Raw genomic sequence first — 20,645 nt, forward strand, 5'->3', positions numbered from 1 at the left:
ATGAAATTATTGTTCAAATCTCATAGTGATATATATATATATTTATATTCAAATCTCGTAATGGACAACCTATTTTTTCTTTATATATATTTGTATTAGCATAATCCTTAATTGTAGTACTTGCATTTTATTTTGCTGTCAATATTAAAGAAGATTAAACATGTCATGTTGTGATCTGTCTTGTTTGAGCACATTAGATAATATTATTTTAACAAAATTCTTACTATCACTTTGTTTTTATCTGAAAGACTGAAAGTCAAATATGTCTTATTTATCACATCATTTTTATGCAAATTCCTTTTTTTTGTTTTGTTCTTTTCTTATAGTTATTGTCTATTTATTAATTAATATTATTATACTATCATATAAGTTTTTATTAGCTTAATAATTAAATTAATGTCTTGCTTATTATCCTTTAATAGTCCTTAATAAATATAAATGTTTTATTCTTGAAATTTGGTATATTTTTATGCTTGTAACCTCTTATTCGAAATTTTTTAATTATTTAAATTTATAAGTAATATTTTAAAATATATTTTAATTATTTAATTTATTTATTTTTATTTAATTTAAAGTATAAGTATCCTCACACTACCTCTATTTTTTATACACTCTCTTCTCTACTACAATATTTTAATTAGTTTTTATATTACTGTTTCACCTATAACCAAAATAATATCATATTTTATTTTAAATTGTAACTTTGAATTAATTTATTTGATTAATATGTTTCAAATGTATTGAGTTCTCTTATAATTATTTTTGTATTAGCTGCAGTTAAATTTTCTTTCTTTTTAGCTTTAAGATGCAAATTTAATTTTTAATTTTTATTAGTAAATTACCTATATTAAATTTTATTTTAATCAAAAAAAATATTTTAATTATTTTGAACACATTATATCTGAATGTTGTAACAATATTTTCAATGTCATATTATTTACTTATGTAAATTTTCTTTCTCTTTTAGTTTTAAGATACAAATTTATTTTTTAATTTTTATTAGTAAAATTGCCTATATAGAAATTTATTTTTTATTTTTCATAAATAAGACTTCAATTTTGTGGTACTATCCATAGTTTGAGCATTCTCGTCATAGTTTTAAGAACTATAATCTCACATTCAAATAGTTTTTCCCTTTCATTTCGAATAATAATATTTAGTAATTTAACGTAATTTTGCTATTTTTTAATCTGATATATAGTCTTACTACGTTTTATGTTGCTTTTCATTAACTTGTAACTTTATTTAATATCATTATCAACTACTATTCTTTAATATAATATAGATAAATATATAATTTTTTAATCATAAAATAAGTATTTATTTTGATTTAAAAATATTGCTTGAAAATTTTAAATTATTTAAATTTTAATAATATTATTAAGTATTATATATTTACTTTTAAACTCATGATTTATAAATATCCTCACATTATCTCTAATTTATTTTTATTATTCAATAGTTTTAGTTTTTGATTTTGTATATTAGACTTGAGTTACGTGGACTTACCCATATTATGACTTTTCTTATCACAATATAAAAGACTTTCTTATCTCAAATTTAAATTAGTTTTACCCCTTTTCTCTATGATAAAAAATCTGAATTTTATTTTTTCTCTATTTAGTCTTTATTTTTGATATTATATTATTCAATTCCTAATATTATTACATTGTCATGTGGAGTTTTATTAGCTTGATTGAATTTAATATATATTTCTATCACACTCATTCTAATATAATATAGATAAAAATTGAATAACTTTCTCATCTCAAATTCAAATATTTTTTTATCATTCTATTTTCTAAATTGGACCGCATTTTCAAAAATTTATGTTATGCTTTCAATCTTAAACTAACTGTACTCAATTCAAATATTAATCATACAAAAGTATTTTCTTAATTGTTTGAACACATTATATCTAAATATTGTAGTAATATTTATGTATAAGATAATTGTTTGCCCGATTTATTAATATTAATATGACTTCATTATTATTGTTATTAAAATATTTTCTTACTCATTCTTTAGTTTTTTTCTTACTGTATAAATAATTTGTATACTTTAATAAGATCTTATTTTGCTGCTTGAATTTATTAAATTTTTAAACTCAATAATCTTTAATATCTTAAGTAAATTTTAGTTTTATTTATATTTTAACTTACTCCAAAATATAACTAGTCATAGGTTATCTCAATTTACGCATCTCTATATTTTTATTTTTTTCTATTATAGTTTTTTTAATTAATTTTTTACCTCCATATTTCTAGCTAATATAGAAGAAAATCTATGAGTTGATCAATATATAGATACAAATATATATATATAGATTAGATTTGTCTAAGATCTATTTAGATTATGTATAAGATTCAGAGAGAGAGATATTAGATTTGTCTAAGATCTATTTAGATTATGTATAAGATTCATTAAACTACTTCCATTGATTATGTTTTCATTTATAATTTCTAATTATTAATGTTGTCCTAAAATTGTCAAGTGGCTTCATTTTAGCTTGCCACTTGGTTTAACCACAATGCATACTACTCTCCTTTTAATATAAGACTAGTACTAGAACCCGCGCGATGCGCGGATCGTATTAAAAAATACTAGTTATTTCAAATTGTGATATCTGTTATTTTGAGCATATTAGATTACATTACTTTGAAAAATAAAAATTCAACTTCCATTTTGATTTTCAATATAATATATTTAATAACAAAATCTATATGAAATTAAAGGAAGTAGATCATAATGGAATAATATTTTTGTTTTTTGTTTTTCTTTATTATATTATCCAGCAGATGAATATATATATATATATATATATATACACACACACATATATCTTACTCTTGGTACCTTTTTTAATTACTTTATTTTTTAATTTTCTAATTTAATCAATAATATTTTTGTGTATTATGTACTTACTTCATTTTTTTATTAATTCAAAGTATAAATGTCCTCATATTATCTCTATCTCCCTATTTATACATTTTTCAAAACTATTGTGATATTTTTAATTGGTTTTTTGCATCTAAAATTTTTACCCTTTATTTAGTACTAATTTGTGATATTGGGTTTGTCCAAAGTAAAATTAAATTTGTTATTTTATTATAACATCCTGATAATTTTTAATAATTTTTATTTTTGTATTATGTGTCATAACCAATTATTCATAGTTTAAGCATTCTCATCATAGTTTTAAGAATTTTCTAATCTCAAATTCAAATAGTATTTCACTTTCATTTCTAATAGTAAATTTTAATAATTTAAAGTAATTTTGCTATTTTCTTAATCTAATATATAGTCTTATTACGTTTTATGTGACTTGTCATTAACTGTAACTTTATTTAATATCATTATCAACTACTATTCTTTAATATAATATAGATAAATATATAATTTTTTAATCAAAAAATAAATACTTATTTCGTTTTAAAAAAACTGCTTGAAAATTTTAAATTATTTAAATTTTAATAATATTTTTAAGTATTGTACATTTACTTTATTTTATTTTCTAAACGTATGATTTATAAATATCCTCACATTATATCTAATTTATTTTTATTATTCAATATTTTTAGTTTTTGATTTTATCTATTAGACTTGAGTTATGTGGACTTATCCATATTATGACTTTTCTTATCACAATATTAAAAACTTTCTCATCTCAAATTTAAATTAGTTTAACCCTTTTTCTCTATGATAAAAATCTGAATTTTTATTTTTTCTCTATTTATTATTTATTTTTGATATTATATTATTCAATTCCTAATATTATTACACTGTCATGCGGATTTTTATTAGCTTGTTTGAATTTAATATCTATTTCTACCATATTCATTCTAATATAATATAGATAAAAATTAAATAACTTTCTCATCTCAAATTCAAATAATCTTTATCATTCTATTTTCTAAATTGGACCGTATTTTCAAAAATTTATGTTATGCTTTCAAACTTAAACTAATTGCACTCAATTCAAATATTAATCATACAAAAATATTTTCTTAATTGTTTGAACACATTATATCTAAATGTTGTAGTAATATTTACGTATAAAATATGTGTGTGCCCGATTTATCGATATTAATATGACTTTATTATTCTTGTTATTAAAATAATTTTTACTGATTATTTAATTTTTTTCTTACCTTATAAATAATTTGTATACTTTATGTAAAATCTTATTTTACTGCTTGAATTTATTTAATTTTAAACTCATTAAATCTTTAGCATCTTAAGTATATTTCAGTTTTATTTTATATTTTAACTTACTCCAAAATATAAATAATCATAGGTTATCTCAATTTACGTATTTTTATATTTTTTATTTTTTTATTATAGTTTTTAATTAATTTTTTACCTCCATATTTTTAGCTAACAAAGAAGAAAATCTATGACTGGATCAATATATAGATATAAATATAGATATAGATAGCAATATACATGTAAATATAAATATAAATATAAATATAGATATAGATATAGATATAGATATAGATATATAAATATAAATTATATTTGTCTAAGATCTATTTAAATTATGTATAAGATTCATTAAACTACTTCCATTAATTATGTTTTCATTTATAATTCAAATTTTTAATGTTGTTTTAAAATTGCTAAGTGGCTTTTTTTTAGCCTGCCACTTGGCTTAACCTCATGTTTCACTACTCTCCTTTAAATATAATATAGATAACTATTAGTATTAGTACCCGTGCGATGCACAGATAAAATCTTAAATATATTACTCATCAAACTTGTGAAATATCTTATTAAGGTATATTAGACATTTTTCTTAAATTTCAATTGTCAACGCAATGAACCTAATAACAACCTTTCTAATAAAAGAAAAAAAAATCATTTAGTCACAAAATAACTTGTTTGTAATCTTCTCTTTTCGCCGGAGCTTAGTGAATATTTCCATTTGCCATTTGGCCCCTTCTTCAATTGATATTTAGATATGAGCTATACTTCGCTTTTCTTTATTATATTTTTTTTTATCGAAGTTGATGCAATATTCTATGAACTAATTGTTCTCCTTTTTCATAATTGTCAAACTTGATACAAATTTTCTCTTCAATCTCGAAACCCTCTTGGCAAGCTAATTGACAACTTATATGTTCTTCATTTAATAAGTCACTCGCTCAAACTTATAAAAAAATAATATTTTATTCATTCTTATATTTGTCCAAACTCCAAACGGGTGAAAAAGGCCAGTATGGGTTAACTAAAGTCTAGGAAAATGAATCATATTCTAATGTAATTTCTATGAATCATTTTTTTATAAGAACGATTAAAAGAGATAAATTTGGATTTTGTGAAGAAAAGAGATAAAATTTATTACCTCACATCAAAGGGGCAATATTCCTGAAGGCATTGGTCGAAATTTTTTATCATGATTCTTATTTAAATATAATTTGATAACCACCTTCACTGTCCAAATTGAAGAAAATATTAATAATGTCAGAAATAACATATGTTTTTCTCTCTTTCTCTGACGTTGTTCCATAAATCAACTACTTTCTACTCCAAGTTCCTATAAGATTTGCAATATGACAAACTAATTTCGTTCATTGAATATATTAGCTATGTTGTACTTTGGTTTGTGCTATTTGGTGTTGTACATGTCTATTATGATTCTCTTGACATATCCCTATACTAATTTAGTATTACAAAGGTACTAAACTAAGCAAGAAAAATATTGATGAGAAGGCAAGGGAAAAAAAGTATCAATGCTGCATTTTTTTCTCTCGAAACACTCTTATACGATTGTTTAATTATATTTGTTGAAAATGGGGATTCTAACTCACCATGCCACAATGATCTTTTTCTTTTAATTATCATTATTGGACTTTTGGTCCAAAACACGTTCGAAAAGGATTTTTCCCTTCCATTTTTATCATAATGTCAATAAAATATTTCATACCTTTTTTTCTTACCTATATTAACTCAAAGCATTAACTTAACAATTTGGAACATCTGTCTAAAAGGAAAAGGTATTTGCATAGATTGTACTTAAAACTATAATAAAGAAGATAAATTATTTTAATATAATATAAATCTATATTATATTAGGTTTAATACTATTTGCTTATGTTCTTTTTTTTTTTAAATTAATGCTTGCTTTATTTTCTCACTTTGAAGGAAACATGAATATTCATTTCCTTATATTCTTTTCGCTAATTAATGGTTAATTTATTTATTTACTTTAAAGGAAATCGTGAATATTATTTGTCATATAATATTACTCTAAATATAGTCACGGACAACTCTAATATGCAATTCCTAAGGAAATATTTTCTTTTCAATTATTAATTAAATGCAAAAGAATATCAATTAGTAATTTTTTAATATTATACAAATAGAATCCAACAAATAGATTCTTTAAAAATGCCCAAATGTTTACGCCATTTGGCAGAACCATATGCTTCATTACCGTTTTAAGAAATTTCTAATCTCAAACTCAAATTGTCTTTCCCTTTCATTTCTAATAGTAAATTTTTAATAATTTAACATAATTTTGCTATTTTTTTAAAATCTAATATATAGTCTTATTACGTTTTGTGTGACTTTTCATTACTTGTAACTTTATTTAATATCATTATCAAATACTATTCTTTAATATAATCTAGATAAATATATAATTTTTTTAATCACAAAATACATATTTATTTTAAAAACATTGCTTGAAAATTTTAAATTATTTAAATTTTAATAATATTTTTAAGTATAGTATATTTACTTTATTTTATTTTCTAAACGTATGATTTATAAATATCCTCATATTATCTCTAATTTATTTTATCATTCAATATTTTTAGTTTTAAATTTTATCTATTAGACTTGAGTTACGTGAACTTATCCATATTATGACTTTTCTTATCACAAAATAAAAAAATCTCTCATTTCAAATTTAAATTAATGTTACCCTTTTTCTCTATGCTAAAAAATCTGAATTTTTATTTTTTCTCTATTTATTTTTTATTTATGATATTATATTATTCAATTCCTAATATTATTACACTGTCATGTGGATCTTTATTAGCTTGTTTGAATTTAATATCTATTTCTACCACACTCATCCTATATAATATATATAAAAATTGAATAACTTTCTCATCTCAAATTCAAGTAATTTTTATTATTCTATTTTCTAAATTGGATCGTATTTTCAAAAAATTATGTCATGCTTTCAAACTTAAACTAACTGCACTCAATTCAAATATTAACCATACAAAAATATTTTCTTAATTGTTTGAACACATTATATCTTGATGTTGTTGTAATATTTACGTATAAAATATTTGTTTGCCCGATTTATTAATATTAATATGACTTTATTATTCTTGTTATTAAAATCATTTTTGCTAATTATTTAATTTTTTCTTACCTTATAAAATAAGATATATTTAGATTATGTATAAGATTCATTAAACTACTTCCATCAATTATGGTTCCATTTATAATTTCTAATTATTAATATTGTCCTAAAATTGCCAAGTGACTTTATTTTAGCTTGCCACTTGGCTTAACCAAAATGCATATTACTCTCCTTTTAATATAATATAGATAGATATATAAAAAAAAATTAACCCTAACTGCTACTGTAGAAGTAGTTTATCCATGTTATACTCTTTGAGAACAAAGTGGTACATATTTCAAATGAGGGAACAGTTACATGATTTCTAAGCATTGGGATTGAACAACAAAAATCAATTTTTCACTGTATGGTTAAAGTTTTTGCAAAAAAAAAAGAAAAAAAAAAAAAGACCAAGCTCTAGATAACTCCCAATTTTTAAACGGGTGGCTAAATTTTTGAATCTAAAATAAAACTCCTATATAGTGTTGGTCTCCTATAGAGTTTTTTCAACTTTTATACATTCTAACTTGAAAATAGTAGTAGATAAATTCAAATATTAGTTATATTGCAAGATGAAATAGTTTCTTCCATGATGGAATCATCCTGAATATTCCCTAAAGAAAATCGCAAGGGATGGACTGCATCATGGTTGCATTTAAAATCTGTGTACTGAAAATCAGGAATGACACAAGAAGGGAGGAAAGGTATCGTTTGTACTTAGATATAATTCTACATGAGTTTAGAGTTATTTTTTTTTTTTTTGCAGTGTATTGTTATTTAAATTTTATGCATGTATAATAGAGGTAGAAATAGTCTAATATGTTGAATGATCCTGTTCTAAGAATTTAAGGAGTCAACAATTAAGGTATGAGATGTCTGAATCTTTCATCTTTCACTTCTAATAGAAAGATTACGGTCAAATCTATCTCTCCCAAAAGAGTTGTAGAGGATTACAAATACAAAATAAAAATGAAACATAATATAATTTATCATATACATATATCAACAGAATAGTGGTATATTTGTAATGTAATTTTAGAGACCATTAATATTTTCGAAATATAATAAAATTTTAAAATAGGTAATTTTAATTACGATTAAAATTATTGTACGTACTACTATAATAATAATCATTAAAAACAATGATAAAAATTTCTTGAAAGATTTCATCCATAATTAGAGTATAATCGTCATGTTAATAAGAATTGAAGTTATTATTAAAATATTATATTGAAAATAATATAGAGAGCAAATTTAATTTTAATTGTGCGTACTATTACAATAATAATTATTAAAACTAAAAATTTCGAGAAAGGCCTTACCGATAATAATTAGTATAGTAGAACACGAAAAATTATTAAGTCTAAGTTATATGTCTTTATATTTATAAAGGTGTGGATTGTTATTTTATTCCCTAAATTAAATACAAATATTGAACGGAAGAAAAGGATGAAAAAAGTGATTTTATATCTTTATATTTATAAAGGTATGGACTATTATTTGTTTTCGTAAAATAAATACAAATATTGAAGGGAAAAGATGAAAAAATATTTAAAAAAAACTATAAGTCATTTGTAAATAATAAAGTGAAGGTAAAAACTTACCCGCACCGGGTGTTTATACCAAACCAATAGATATATAACATGTGTCTTGCATATGGACTTCAATCATTTAACCATGGTAAATTACATGTATTCTCATCTAATTAAATTAATTAACCATAGTGAGTTAATATAGTTTGGTGTAAACACCCGGTGTACTATACTAGTCTACTAAATCAGACATGATTTTCGTTATAAATATGTTGGACAATATGATCATCCTTATAATAATGCTAACTTTATCTAAGTCAAATAACTTCTAAATTTAAGCAAAGATTATTTTCTGTCGCATTATTATTTTCTCATTATTATAAGTTTTTTTTTGTTTCTCATCCGGTGTCCGGTACTCGCGTTGGAGCCCGACTATATCCGGATTCGCGCCGCGTAGGGCCCCATTCGGGGGGAAGCGCTCCCTACCAAGGATTTTTCCATACTCAGGGCTCGAACTCGAGACCTCTGGTAAAGGGAAGAACAGTCACATCCACTGCACCACATCCTTTGGTGGTCATTATTATAAGTTAAGACAAATATTCTTTAGTAATGATTGCGCATTGTGCGAGTACTAATACTAGTATGTAAAATTAATCGAGATACATGCAAAATGGGCCGGACATCATGATTAAAAGAAAATTGCCTATTTGATCATTGAAACAGTACACTAAGCTCATCATCCATTTAATTTACTGCAAAAATATTTTATCTAGTCTTTTTTAATTTTTTTATTATAATCATTTATCTCTACATTTTACATCAAACCACTACATCTCATAGGGGCAGGGAATTATGAAGTTAAACGGTGTCGTTATTGCGGACACTGTGTTTTGATAACGCAATTTGGCATATACCCACTGTGAATATCTGATATCAAATCCACAGAAATATCTAAAACTTTAGATTGACCAAGCTTAGGGTTTATCGTATTTGTATATTTGCTATGGCGACGCCGGCGAACCCTCCGAACTCTGATTCCGATACCGAAGCAGCAAATCAGGTCACGAACCCGAAATCCGGCCCGAATCCTGAATTCACTTCTGACGCGTTAACCGCCACGATTCCATCTAGTCCTGTCGTCTGCCTCCTTAGGTTCGCCGGTGACTCGGCCGCTGGCGCCTTCATGGGCTCCATTTTCGGCTACGGTAATTGTCTATGCATTTTTCCGTCAACTCATTTTCTTCTATGGTTCAGTAGTCTTCAATTTTCAGTAAGTTTGTTATTTCAGCTAGAATTTTGTGAAATATGAGAAATGAGTTACTTCTGATTGTTATTTTTGGGACTGTGTTCTCTCCGGAATTGTCTATTTTATGCATTTGACAAACTATGTCGGTATCAGTTGTAAATATTCATCTAGACGTTGTGCGTATCAACCTCGTTTGGTGCTGTAGCTAAGCCGTTATGGTTTTTGGATCTGTTGCAATGGTCTGCTTACCACTCTTGTATGGTTGTTGAGTGCTTACATGGACTATAGTCGTGTATTAATCCCTCCGTCCCAATTTATGTCACAGTGTGTGATTGAGCATGGATTTTAGAAAGATTTGTCGGAACTTGTGGTATAATAAAATAGTGTTATTTTTTGTGTGTATAATAAGAAGTTTAAAGTTAAATTGTTTCTAAATATAGAACTTGTCATTCTTTTTGGTATTGACTAAAAGGATAGTGCTTCACATAAAATGAGACAGAGGGAAAAGTGCATTATAATTTATAAGTGTGGCTAGTATTTTATAAGTGAGGCAGTTGAAGCTTGAAGGCAGCTCATCTGAATCCCACTACTGATTTCTCTTGTTGTCTTCACTCATTTACTATATTTGATGACAGCCTACTGTCTTGCTTATGCCTTTTCCTTTGGCGGAAACCTCTTATTTCTGTAAGTTTAACGAGCCTCGAGAACCCTACGTTTTCGGATTGTTTGTTATTTCTTCTATTTATTTGTGTAATGGATTTTTACTAGGAATTATTAAGGTTCCTTTAGATGAAAACAGATCGGTAATCTTTCTCCCACCATCACGACTTGAAGTTTGAGATTTCCTGTAACAAAAACATTCTTGTGTTGCTACTGATAACCATGCATTTTCAGAGAAAGTCCTTTTCTTAATGCTTCTGTAAGATTAAATGGCTTTTGGGGATTTCATAAATGGAATTCCCTTAATGCCAAAGATTTGACCTTATAAGTTGGCGATGCACTCAATTTTGCTCAATGTGGTGTTCTATTTCAGGATCAGGATTGATAAAAAAGAAAGGCTTTAGAGGATCCTTTGGGGAAGCAGGAGCTTCGGCAAAGGTATCACAATCTTTGCTTGATGATATTTTTTGCAAACTACAGTACAGTAACACTAATGTTACTGCCTCTCTTTTGATCTATCAAATTGTGACTTGGTTCGATTCTCCTTTCTAGACTTTTGCAGTTTTGTCAGGAGTTCATAGTTTAGTTGTCTGTTTCCTGAAGAGATTACGGGGAAAAGATGATGGTATGGCACACACTTTGTACAGCCAGAGAGTGAATACACCTTTTATTTTCATTTGACTTTCTCTTCATTCTACAGTTATCAACGCTGGAGTAGCTGGATGTTGCACTGGTCTCGCGCTAAGTTTTCCAGGTACTTCAAATATTTCCCACTTTAAAACATAGTTATCAGGTCTATGGACTGCTCTTTTTATTGTCAATTCCTTGAGTGGAGACCCGTGAGGTCTCGCGCTCAAATTCCAGCGGAGAAAAAAACACTAGCCGCTAGGTTATTTCTTCTCATCTAATTAAGCCTTGCCCGATAGAGTTAGCGGGTACTTGTGGTGGTGGGAGGTAACAGGTACCTTGTCGAATTAGTCGAGATGTGTACAAGTTGGCCCGGATGGGGCATGTCGGTGGTATTGTTTCCTTTTTTAGGTTTTTCTTTTTTTTTTTTTAAAAAAAGAATTGAGGTGGACTGGTCGAATTGGGCTTAACTTTGTTACGTAAAAGCACAATTAGGCATCTGGAGCTACAAAGAACACTTACTGCATAAGTGGAGAATTTTTATATCTGCGGAAACTGTTCAGGGATCTCACTGCACTTGTTGAAATAGGTAAGGACCTCCAATGCTTTTGACTCTACAATATCATGAAATATATAGCTACAAAAGCATGGTAGGAAAGATCTATTGATTGGCCCGTAACTTATAGTTCTCCCCCAGTTTCTGTATAAACTTGGGGAATCAACAGTGCACTAGGAAGTTGGTTTGCATACCTGCTGATGCCAGATGGAGAATAAACTTGGAAATAGATATCTATAGAGAAGAGATCTAAAAACTTGTGGATTTGAGAGGGTACATTTTCATACACCCTCCTCCATTAGGAAGAGATGCTAGAACCAGTGTTCAACCGCTCCTGTAGTTGCAGGGTGTGAGCATCTGTGCATTGAAGATGTTGGAGAGTGTTGTTAAATAAGGTGGGAGATTTAAGGACGTCACTTTGCTCACCACCATAATGAAACATATTCGAAAAATGGGTTTGGATTGAGAGAATTAGAAGGAAAGTTGGTGAAAAAATAAAGATGAGCGAGAGGGTACAGCTGTGTCTTTCAATATTTGGATTTATTCCAGCATGTCATGATCGTTTCTTGCCCGAGTTACTCAGGCCCATGGTGTTAAGCTCAACAAATGAAAATGACTAGATTGGCTGATATTCATGTATTTCTATGATGTTGTAAAGTGCACATAATTTTCGGTTATAATTTGAATTCTCCTTATTTGCTTTATCGAAACATTTTAGTTTTCTCTATTTTTTCCTTTTTTTATATTTAGTTTCTCATTATTATACACAAGTTGGGTCAAGCTCTAAAAAAGTGTTGCTCGTTAAAAGGTGTTCTATTTCTACATTTAACTTATCTATTATTTTTCTCTCCTCATTGCATTGATCTATTATTATTTGGGATGACATCTGGCTTTCAGTATAAGTGTTTGTCAACCCTTTTGGCGAAGTGGAGTGAGAATTAATCTCTCTTGGTTAATGATGCTTCTCAGGTGCACCACAGGCGCTATTACAAAGTTGTCTCACCTTTGGGGCTTTTTCATTCATCATCGAAGGTCTTAACAAGCAGCAACCTGCATTAGCACTTCCTGTGCACGCGAATGTCAAAAGTAGGCAATATTGTGTGCTTGCTCCTTTGTCACTACCTCTACCAAGTGAGCTTAAGGAGTCCTTTTCATTCTTCTGCCAGTCCCTTGAAAAACGTCGCAAGCACAACAATCATGGTTCTGGTTAGATAGTGAAGAAATGATGTGGTTCTCAACCTTATGTCAATGTTGGCATGATTATGAAGTTTTGTAAATTGTTATTGACTTTTATTCTGCTTTTAAGAGTTATGGATCGTGGTTTTCTAGCTGGTGTAGCCAAGTTTATTTTTATGAATGCGCAATCCGGATAAGTAATCTAGTGACTTCTGACCAATTTCTTCTTAGAAATCGCGTTTTATTTTCAAGAAGAATTATCTCCTTGAAGTTACAATTCCCTTGCCATGGTAATTTAGGCTTATGATGTTGAGATAATACCCTGATCAGAAATTGGGGATAACGTTCATAAGAACTGAGCGTATTTCTTTACACTAATAACTTAAAAAACACCAATTACAGAAGGAAATATATTTTTTACATCCAAAATGTCTTTACACCCCCCCCCCCCTCTTCTACCCCTTACTACTTTTGTTTTTTAAAAAGGTGTTTAAACTTTCAATCTTACACATTAAATTTAGACCCAAAATATAATTGATATAAAACTTGATCGTAATGCAAATAAAAGTATGAGTACCATTATTCTATAGGCTACGACGGTAACTTATATAAAGTTAATCAATTAACTTCAGATTATCTAAAGCATTTAAGAATTACTAGGAGAAGCGTAGAGAAAATCCTACATTTCTATTTCCATTTCCAAATAAGAAAATATTTACTTTTATTGAGAGAGATTTTAGCGGATGTATTAATGGAAGTGCAATATTAATTAATTTGAAGAGAGAATCGGCATGACCTTTTTTTAGCATTGTTACAAAATCAAATCTTTCCTTATCCATTCAATCTTCTCTTGAAATAAGATCCACGCAAGAATTTAATACTAATACTACACTAATTTCAGTGATATGCAATTTGCATAACACCAGAAATACAGGATTATGAAGCCATTGAAAAACCTCATTCGAATGTTAAGTGAATGCTTTCAACCAGCTCCTCTTCCCCGTCCCAATGAAGCCAATCTTGCTTTCATGGTAAATCTTCTTTTTCCCTCTTTTATTCTAATGTTGTGACATATGATCAGAGTCGAATCTAAAAACACGTTCGATTTTTATCTTCTCATCACTCATATTTCAATTATGATTCAGGAATTAATATTTATTTTAGTCATTTTTTCATATGCATCTGTATTTCGTATGAAAAATATGCATTCAGTTTAACCTGTATGCATCTGTATTTGATTATTTTGTAAAATTTCTCTGCAGGTTTGTGTAATTAAAGTTAAAGTTCGTTCCGTTGGTTGGCAAAAAGCAGTCAACAGAGTCTTGAGTAGCACAAAGGGTAGGGCATGGTAGAGTTCAATATTTGTGTTCACATATGGATGTGTTTTAATATGTTGTAGCTGATAACTAGTTTTGTTTTCGAGATTATTAATTTTACTTTTTTTTTTTATAGATGGTGACATATACGTAGTTATCTTTTTGGTGATATAAATATAAAATCTCTTTTATATCGTCTGTGTATATTAGTTAAACTCTTTAATTCTTTGTTATTTGGCACGGTATAGCATATGTGTGATCTTGGGCTAGTTTGTTGAGAGGCTCATCATAATTTTTATTTTTAAATGCAGGAGTGCGTCAATTCAAATTGAAAGAAGATGGAAAGGTGGAAGTATCAGGGATAGTGGATCCAGCTTTATTAATGAGAAATCTTGCTAAATCAGGAAAATCTGCAGAATTAGAATGGATTCAATTTGGCCAATGTTCCAGCAATTTGTTTCTTCCTTCACAACCTCCAAAACCACCCGAAAAAGGACCCTTTAGTCAAGGACCATTTCGTAATTTCAATCACCCCAGGTTTGCTCTGCCCCGGCACGGCGGATACCACGGCCTACAACCGCCTCTGCCTCCGCCGCCCTTGGCGCCTTATTCCAGGCCTAGGCCGCTGCCGCCTGCATTTTATGGACATGATTCCAGAGATGGTCATATTAGCAATTGCAATGCTATGTAACTAGTCTAATTAAACCTATTTACAGTAATAGTGTAAAGAATTTTTATATGATCAATGCAATTTAAACAAGTTATTACTTTATTTATTAGGTTACATATGAGACTTAATATAGAGAGTTAGTTATTTGTTAATGTAGATCTAACTTGATTTGATAGTATAATTTACGGACTGTCTTGTTAATCTTCTTAGTCAGTTGTCTTTTGTGGAGAGACAAATGAAGAATTACTCGAGTTAGATTACTAGTTAAATGCTGAAATTTCAAAGATCTTTTGAATGGGAAAGGGAACCCCCTTGAGCAATAGTTTTACGTGAGACTCAGAATTTATTTACAAATGAAAAGTATTATTGTCTTGTTTTTTTTTCCTTAAAGTTTTTACATGTTGGTGCTGATTATTGATGTTAAATACTCCATTGTTTTAGTCTATCATCTGGATAAAGACATTGCTAGAGATTAATCTGCAAGTACAGAACTCATCCTCAAATTAATTTGAAAATGAAATGACATGTATTATGTGTTCATTTAAAGTATACTAGTATTAGGTTACGCGTGTAACTTGTACGATGCATATAAAATTATAAAAAATACAAACCCTTAAAATAAATTTTTTAAAATATAAACTCTTGGAAATGATAAAATATTGAGTCTATTTAGTCAAAAAAGTAGAGGCTAAGCATGAAACAACCGACATGATTTTAAAAGTTTAGTGTTCTATTATATATCTCCTTTTATATTAATTTTCTATCAAAATAATCATCTAGATACCGTGTATTCTGGACAAGTCAACTACATAAAGAAAAAAACTATAGATGAAAAAATTGTGTAGTTAAATAATAAAAAGTTATCGCTAATACTATTCAGTGACGGTATTAGTGACAGATCAATTTAAATTTAAATTATGCAATAAATTTTTTTAGTAATAATATTATTTTCTTTTTTAACACGAATTTTTATTGAGGTAATTTAGGTATTTTTGAAAATTAAATTACGGTAATTAATTTATTATCACAAATTAATTATTACTTTTTCCCCCAAAATAACTACTCTTCCCTAAAACCTAATGCCGTAGAACATTTTAAGAATAGAAATAAACGAATTTGATAACCAAGCTTCTAACATAATGCTTTTCATTTAACTTTTAAAAAACCAAAAGAAATCATATGAAAGGGAAATAAAGAGGCAAAATAGGTCTTTATGATTAAACAAGGACAAAGATATAAAATATTACACAAAATCGTGAAATTTCCTTGTTGGAAACCAACAAAAAGATTTCCTCCTACTTTTTTGGATTCTTTTATTGTCTTAATATTTTGTATCCTTATTAGGAGAAGATATCAAACACTGAATTACTTAGAAAAAACTTCTTTGCTTTGGAACTCCTAAATATTAGGAAAGTTTTTTATTTTACAATTTTATCAAATATAAAATATATTTTTAAAGGTAAAAAAGACGAACGATATTTCGTTAAGAGTATTCATACTTAATTTTAATATAATATAGATAGATATCTTCATATATTCTAATGATAGCTTGAAGTTTACTTATTACGAAAAATCTCACTGTACAATTATATTTACCATGCATATTTATGTAAGATAAATATCTTATACTAATTAATTTGGTGTAAATATCGAGTATAGGTAAATTTTTACAATGACATATTAGTTGACGTATTTAATTTCTTACACCTTCTCCGTCTAGCTTATTCTTCAATCTCATAAAACTCTCCCGCAAAAGCAACATTCTAACTTCTCCAAAGAATCTATTTTGCCAATCATCAGCCACGACATTATTAATTATGAATAATGGAAAGAAGGAAGTAATATAAAATGGCCATCACAAAAGGAAAATAAAAAAGGCAATTTTGCATTCTGTATAGCATGCTGACTTTTTTAACATATATATAGCAAGAGGCAGCTTAACTACACGTAGCAACTTCGGAAAGTTCATTATAGTTATCCGAAGGTCTAGCTAACATGAACAAACAGTATATATTGGTCTATTATCAATATTGACGACTTTGTATTAGGAAAAAAAACTTTTAAAAAAAGAGAATAATGTTATAAAATAATAAAAGAAGAATAATAGTATTGCAGAGAAAAGTAGGGAGAGAGAATTCTTATTGATTTTTGGGATGATTTACAATGTAATAGAACCATCTATTTATAGGGAGAAGGTAACTTAGCCACCAAGTAATAAACCCTAGAATCTCTCTAGAATATAGACATTCACCTTAAATAGAATTCTATTTATAACACTTCCCCTTGAATGTCTATTCAACAGATAATGTGTCTCGTTAAAACCTTAACTAAATAAAACCCAATAGGAAAAAAATTCTAGAGAAGGAAAAAGAGTACACATATCTAACAATACGCCTTTTGGTTGCCTCGTTAAAAACCTTGCTAGAAAAACCTAATGGGACAAAACCTTGTAAGGGAAAAAGAGTACAACACATATTAACTCCCCCTAATGAGAGCATCAATTAACATCATTGAGCCTTCGCATTCCAATCTTGTGCACTGGCTTCTTGAAGGTTGACATCGGCAGATTTTGGTGAATAAATCAGCAATATTAACTCCAATGAATATATTGCACCTTGAAAATCCTCGCTATCACATTATCATGCTTATAGTTATAGCAAGATACAAATGTGCACAAATTGCACTGAGAAAAGTGGTACTTAATGATCAAGAATTGTATATACTTTAAGCAACTTAAATCCTTCATGGATTGTCATATAAGTTAAGTCATATAAGCCATCTAAAGAGACTTTAGATGTATATCAAGTTTTCATGTCATGCTAGACATATAATATATTGAAAACTGATTGCACATACCGTTGACTTTATACTTTCAAGTATTTGAACAATATAGACAAAATTATATGTCTTTTATATGAAACCAATTCTATTCGAATTGTGTCTCTTCCATTTGGACAATATTTTTGTGTCTATATTCGATAGACTTAAGATCCTCATCTATACTTAGCGCTATGATAGATGTCGTCGACAAATATTTTATATCGGTTCCAATATTTTTTCATAAAGACATAATATAGAGATCTTTTCATTCATATATTCAAGTACCTGAATCTCTCATAAGATTTTATGAAGTGTTATGTCATGTGATTTTCTAGATCACTTGTGTCACGACCTGGATTTTCCACCATCGGGAGTCGTGATGGCGCCTACTATTGGAGCTAGGCCAGCCAAGTATTAATACATTGTTTATAACATTCGCAACAATATAAATAAAACAAGACAATTAAATAAAAGCGGAAGTCTTTAAACTTAGATAACGGAAATCGAATGCAGAAGTCTAAATACATCTCTACCCAGAGCCTGGTGTCACTAACTCACGAACTACAAGAGAGTACTACAAACAAGGTTTGAATAAAAGATACAATGCTTTGTTCTGATACAAAAAGGAAACAATCTAAGTAAAATAGGAAGGGACTCCGGCTCGCGGACGTCAGCTAGGCTACATCGAAAGTCCCTGGACTGAAGTCAGCTCTCGATCAAATCCTACTGTTGAGGTCCAAAAGCTGCTCCTGGATCTATGCAAAAAGATGCACAGAGTGTAGCATCAGCACAACCGACCCCATGTGCTGGTAAGTGTACGGCCTAACCCCGACGAAGTATTTACGAGGCTAGACGGAGCCTACCAAAAACAACCTGTGCAGATATATGCAATAAAAAGGAATACACAGAATTTAAACAGCTAAGAGGGAGGAGGGAACATGCTATGGGGGTGTAGCAGTTCAGATATAAAGTCAACAGATAGAGAAGTGAAACTGTACAATAGCAACAGTTAAGGAGAACAGGTTAATCGACAGTTGCACGGCATCAACCTTCGTGCTTTTACTCTCGTTCTCACCAAAACAATCATATAAGGTACACGACATTAACCTTCGTGCTCTTCCTCACATAAACTCTCATATCAAGGCACGAAATGACCCTTCGTGCATAAATGTTCAAAACATGGCACGGAATGACCCTTCGTGCATAATATTCAAAACATGGCACGGAATGACCCTTCGTGCATAATATTCAAAACATGGCACTGAATGACCCTTCGTACATAATCATTCAAAACATGGCACAGAATGACCCTTCGTGCATAATTATTCAAAACATGGCACGGAATGACCCTTCGTGCTTTTACACTCTTTCCTCACAATAACAAACAATGCACGACATCACCCTTCGTGCTCTATCGCTCTTCCTCACCCAACAACAATCACAAACAAAAGGGCAAGGGAGTGAACAAATAATGATCGGAAATCCCGGCAAGGGAATGGAATTAAACAACTAAATCCCGGCAAGGGAGCACAATTAAACAATCAAAGCCCGGCAAGAGAAAAATATCAATAATCTCAGTATCCCGGCAAGGGAGATAATCAACAAAAGGGCAAACATCCTGGCTAGAGAACAATTCGATAATTCTTTCTCTTTCTTTCACTTTTGCCTCTTATCTCACTTTACCACCTGAGCCAACGCTCCAAAGGGGTTCAATCATTTCATATACTTTCACGCTTTATAATATACTCGATCCAATGCTCCAAGAATGTACAAATCATAATTCTTCCTCAAACTCTTCACATCATATGAAATTTATCAATTTAACAAGGAAGAAATATCACAAAATCCGAATAAACACAAATAAGACTCACGGTCATGCTAGACTACGGTGTATAGATACTTGTCACCATGCCTATACACCGTACTCAACAATTAGCAAATAGCAAACAACACTCTAATCCTATTCCCTCAAGCCAAAGTTAGAACAAACACTTACCTCGTTCCAAAGAATAGCAATCAACCCTCAAATACTGCCTTTCCTTTATAATTCGACTCCGGAACAACGATATCTAGGCATAATTAATTCAATAATATCAATGAAGACTCGATAACAAAATCCCATAGCTTAGGTATGAAGTTCCTAGCATTCTTCCAAAAATACCAAAATTCGACCCCGGGCCCACACAAGGCTCGGACCAAAACCCGATTACCCATAACCCTACGAGTTCAAATATATAATTTATTTTAAGACCCGACCCCAAATTGAGGTTGAATCACTCAAAATTCTCAAAACCCCTAATTTCTACTCTAAATTTGAAAGTTTATGAAGTTTGAAGAAAAATGATGATTTTGAGGCTTGATTCATTGATTTTGATGTTATTTCAGCGATTTGATCGTTCGAGTAAGTTCGTAGGATGTTATTGAGTTAATGTGCATGTTTGGTTAGGAGCCCCGAGGACTCGGAGGTGTTTCGGAAGTGTTTCGGAAGTGTTTCGGAGTGGTTTTAGCCTTAGAGATGTTGCAGAATCTGCTTTCTGCTGTTGCCGAGTTCTTTGTTCTATGCGATCGCATAGCTGAGTCCGCGATCGCATAGTGTAAATTCTCAGGGGTCCAGTTTGTTCTATGCGATCGCATAGATCCTCCCGCGATCGCATAGTGTTAGCCTGAGAAGCCCTATAT

The 20,645-nt window shown here is 29.2% G+C and overlaps 1 protein-coding gene across 1 annotated transcript; it reads left to right on the forward strand.

The window, feature by feature from the left end:
* The first annotated feature begins 9,818 nt into the window (after positions 1–9,818).
* On the forward strand, positions 9,819–13,312 carry LOC107764440 (chloroplastic import inner membrane translocase subunit TIM22-2). Its single transcript, XM_016583002.2, has 5 exons — positions 9,819–10,100; positions 11,175–11,239; positions 11,354–11,426; positions 11,502–11,555; positions 12,954–13,312. Exons 1-5 carry the CDS (start codon positions 9,899–9,901, stop codon positions 13,193–13,195), a joined length of 636 nt encoding a protein of 211 aa, XP_016438488.1. The 5' UTR covers positions 9,819–9,898; the 3' UTR covers positions 13,196–13,312.
* Positions 13,313–20,645: the final 7,333 nt, after the last annotated feature.

This window comes from Nicotiana tabacum, chromosome 10, assembly GCF_000715075.1.
Source record: "Nicotiana tabacum cultivar K326 chromosome 10, ASM71507v2, whole genome shotgun sequence".
Classification (NCBI taxonomy): domain Eukaryota; kingdom Viridiplantae; phylum Streptophyta; class Magnoliopsida; order Solanales; family Solanaceae; genus Nicotiana; species Nicotiana tabacum.

Coding starts and splice junctions, on each gene's coding strand:
- LOC107764440 (XM_016583002.2), top strand. CDS start 9,899: ATGGCGACGCCGGCGAACCCTCCGAACTCTGATTCCGATACCGAAGCA. Junction 11,427..11,501: donor ATTACGGGGAAAAGATGATG/GTATGGCACACA, acceptor TTCATTCTACAG/TTATCAACGCTGGAGTAGCT. Junction 11,556..12,953: donor TCTCGCGCTAAGTTTTCCAG/GTACTTCAAATA, acceptor GATGCTTCTCAG/GTGCACCACAGGCGCTATTA.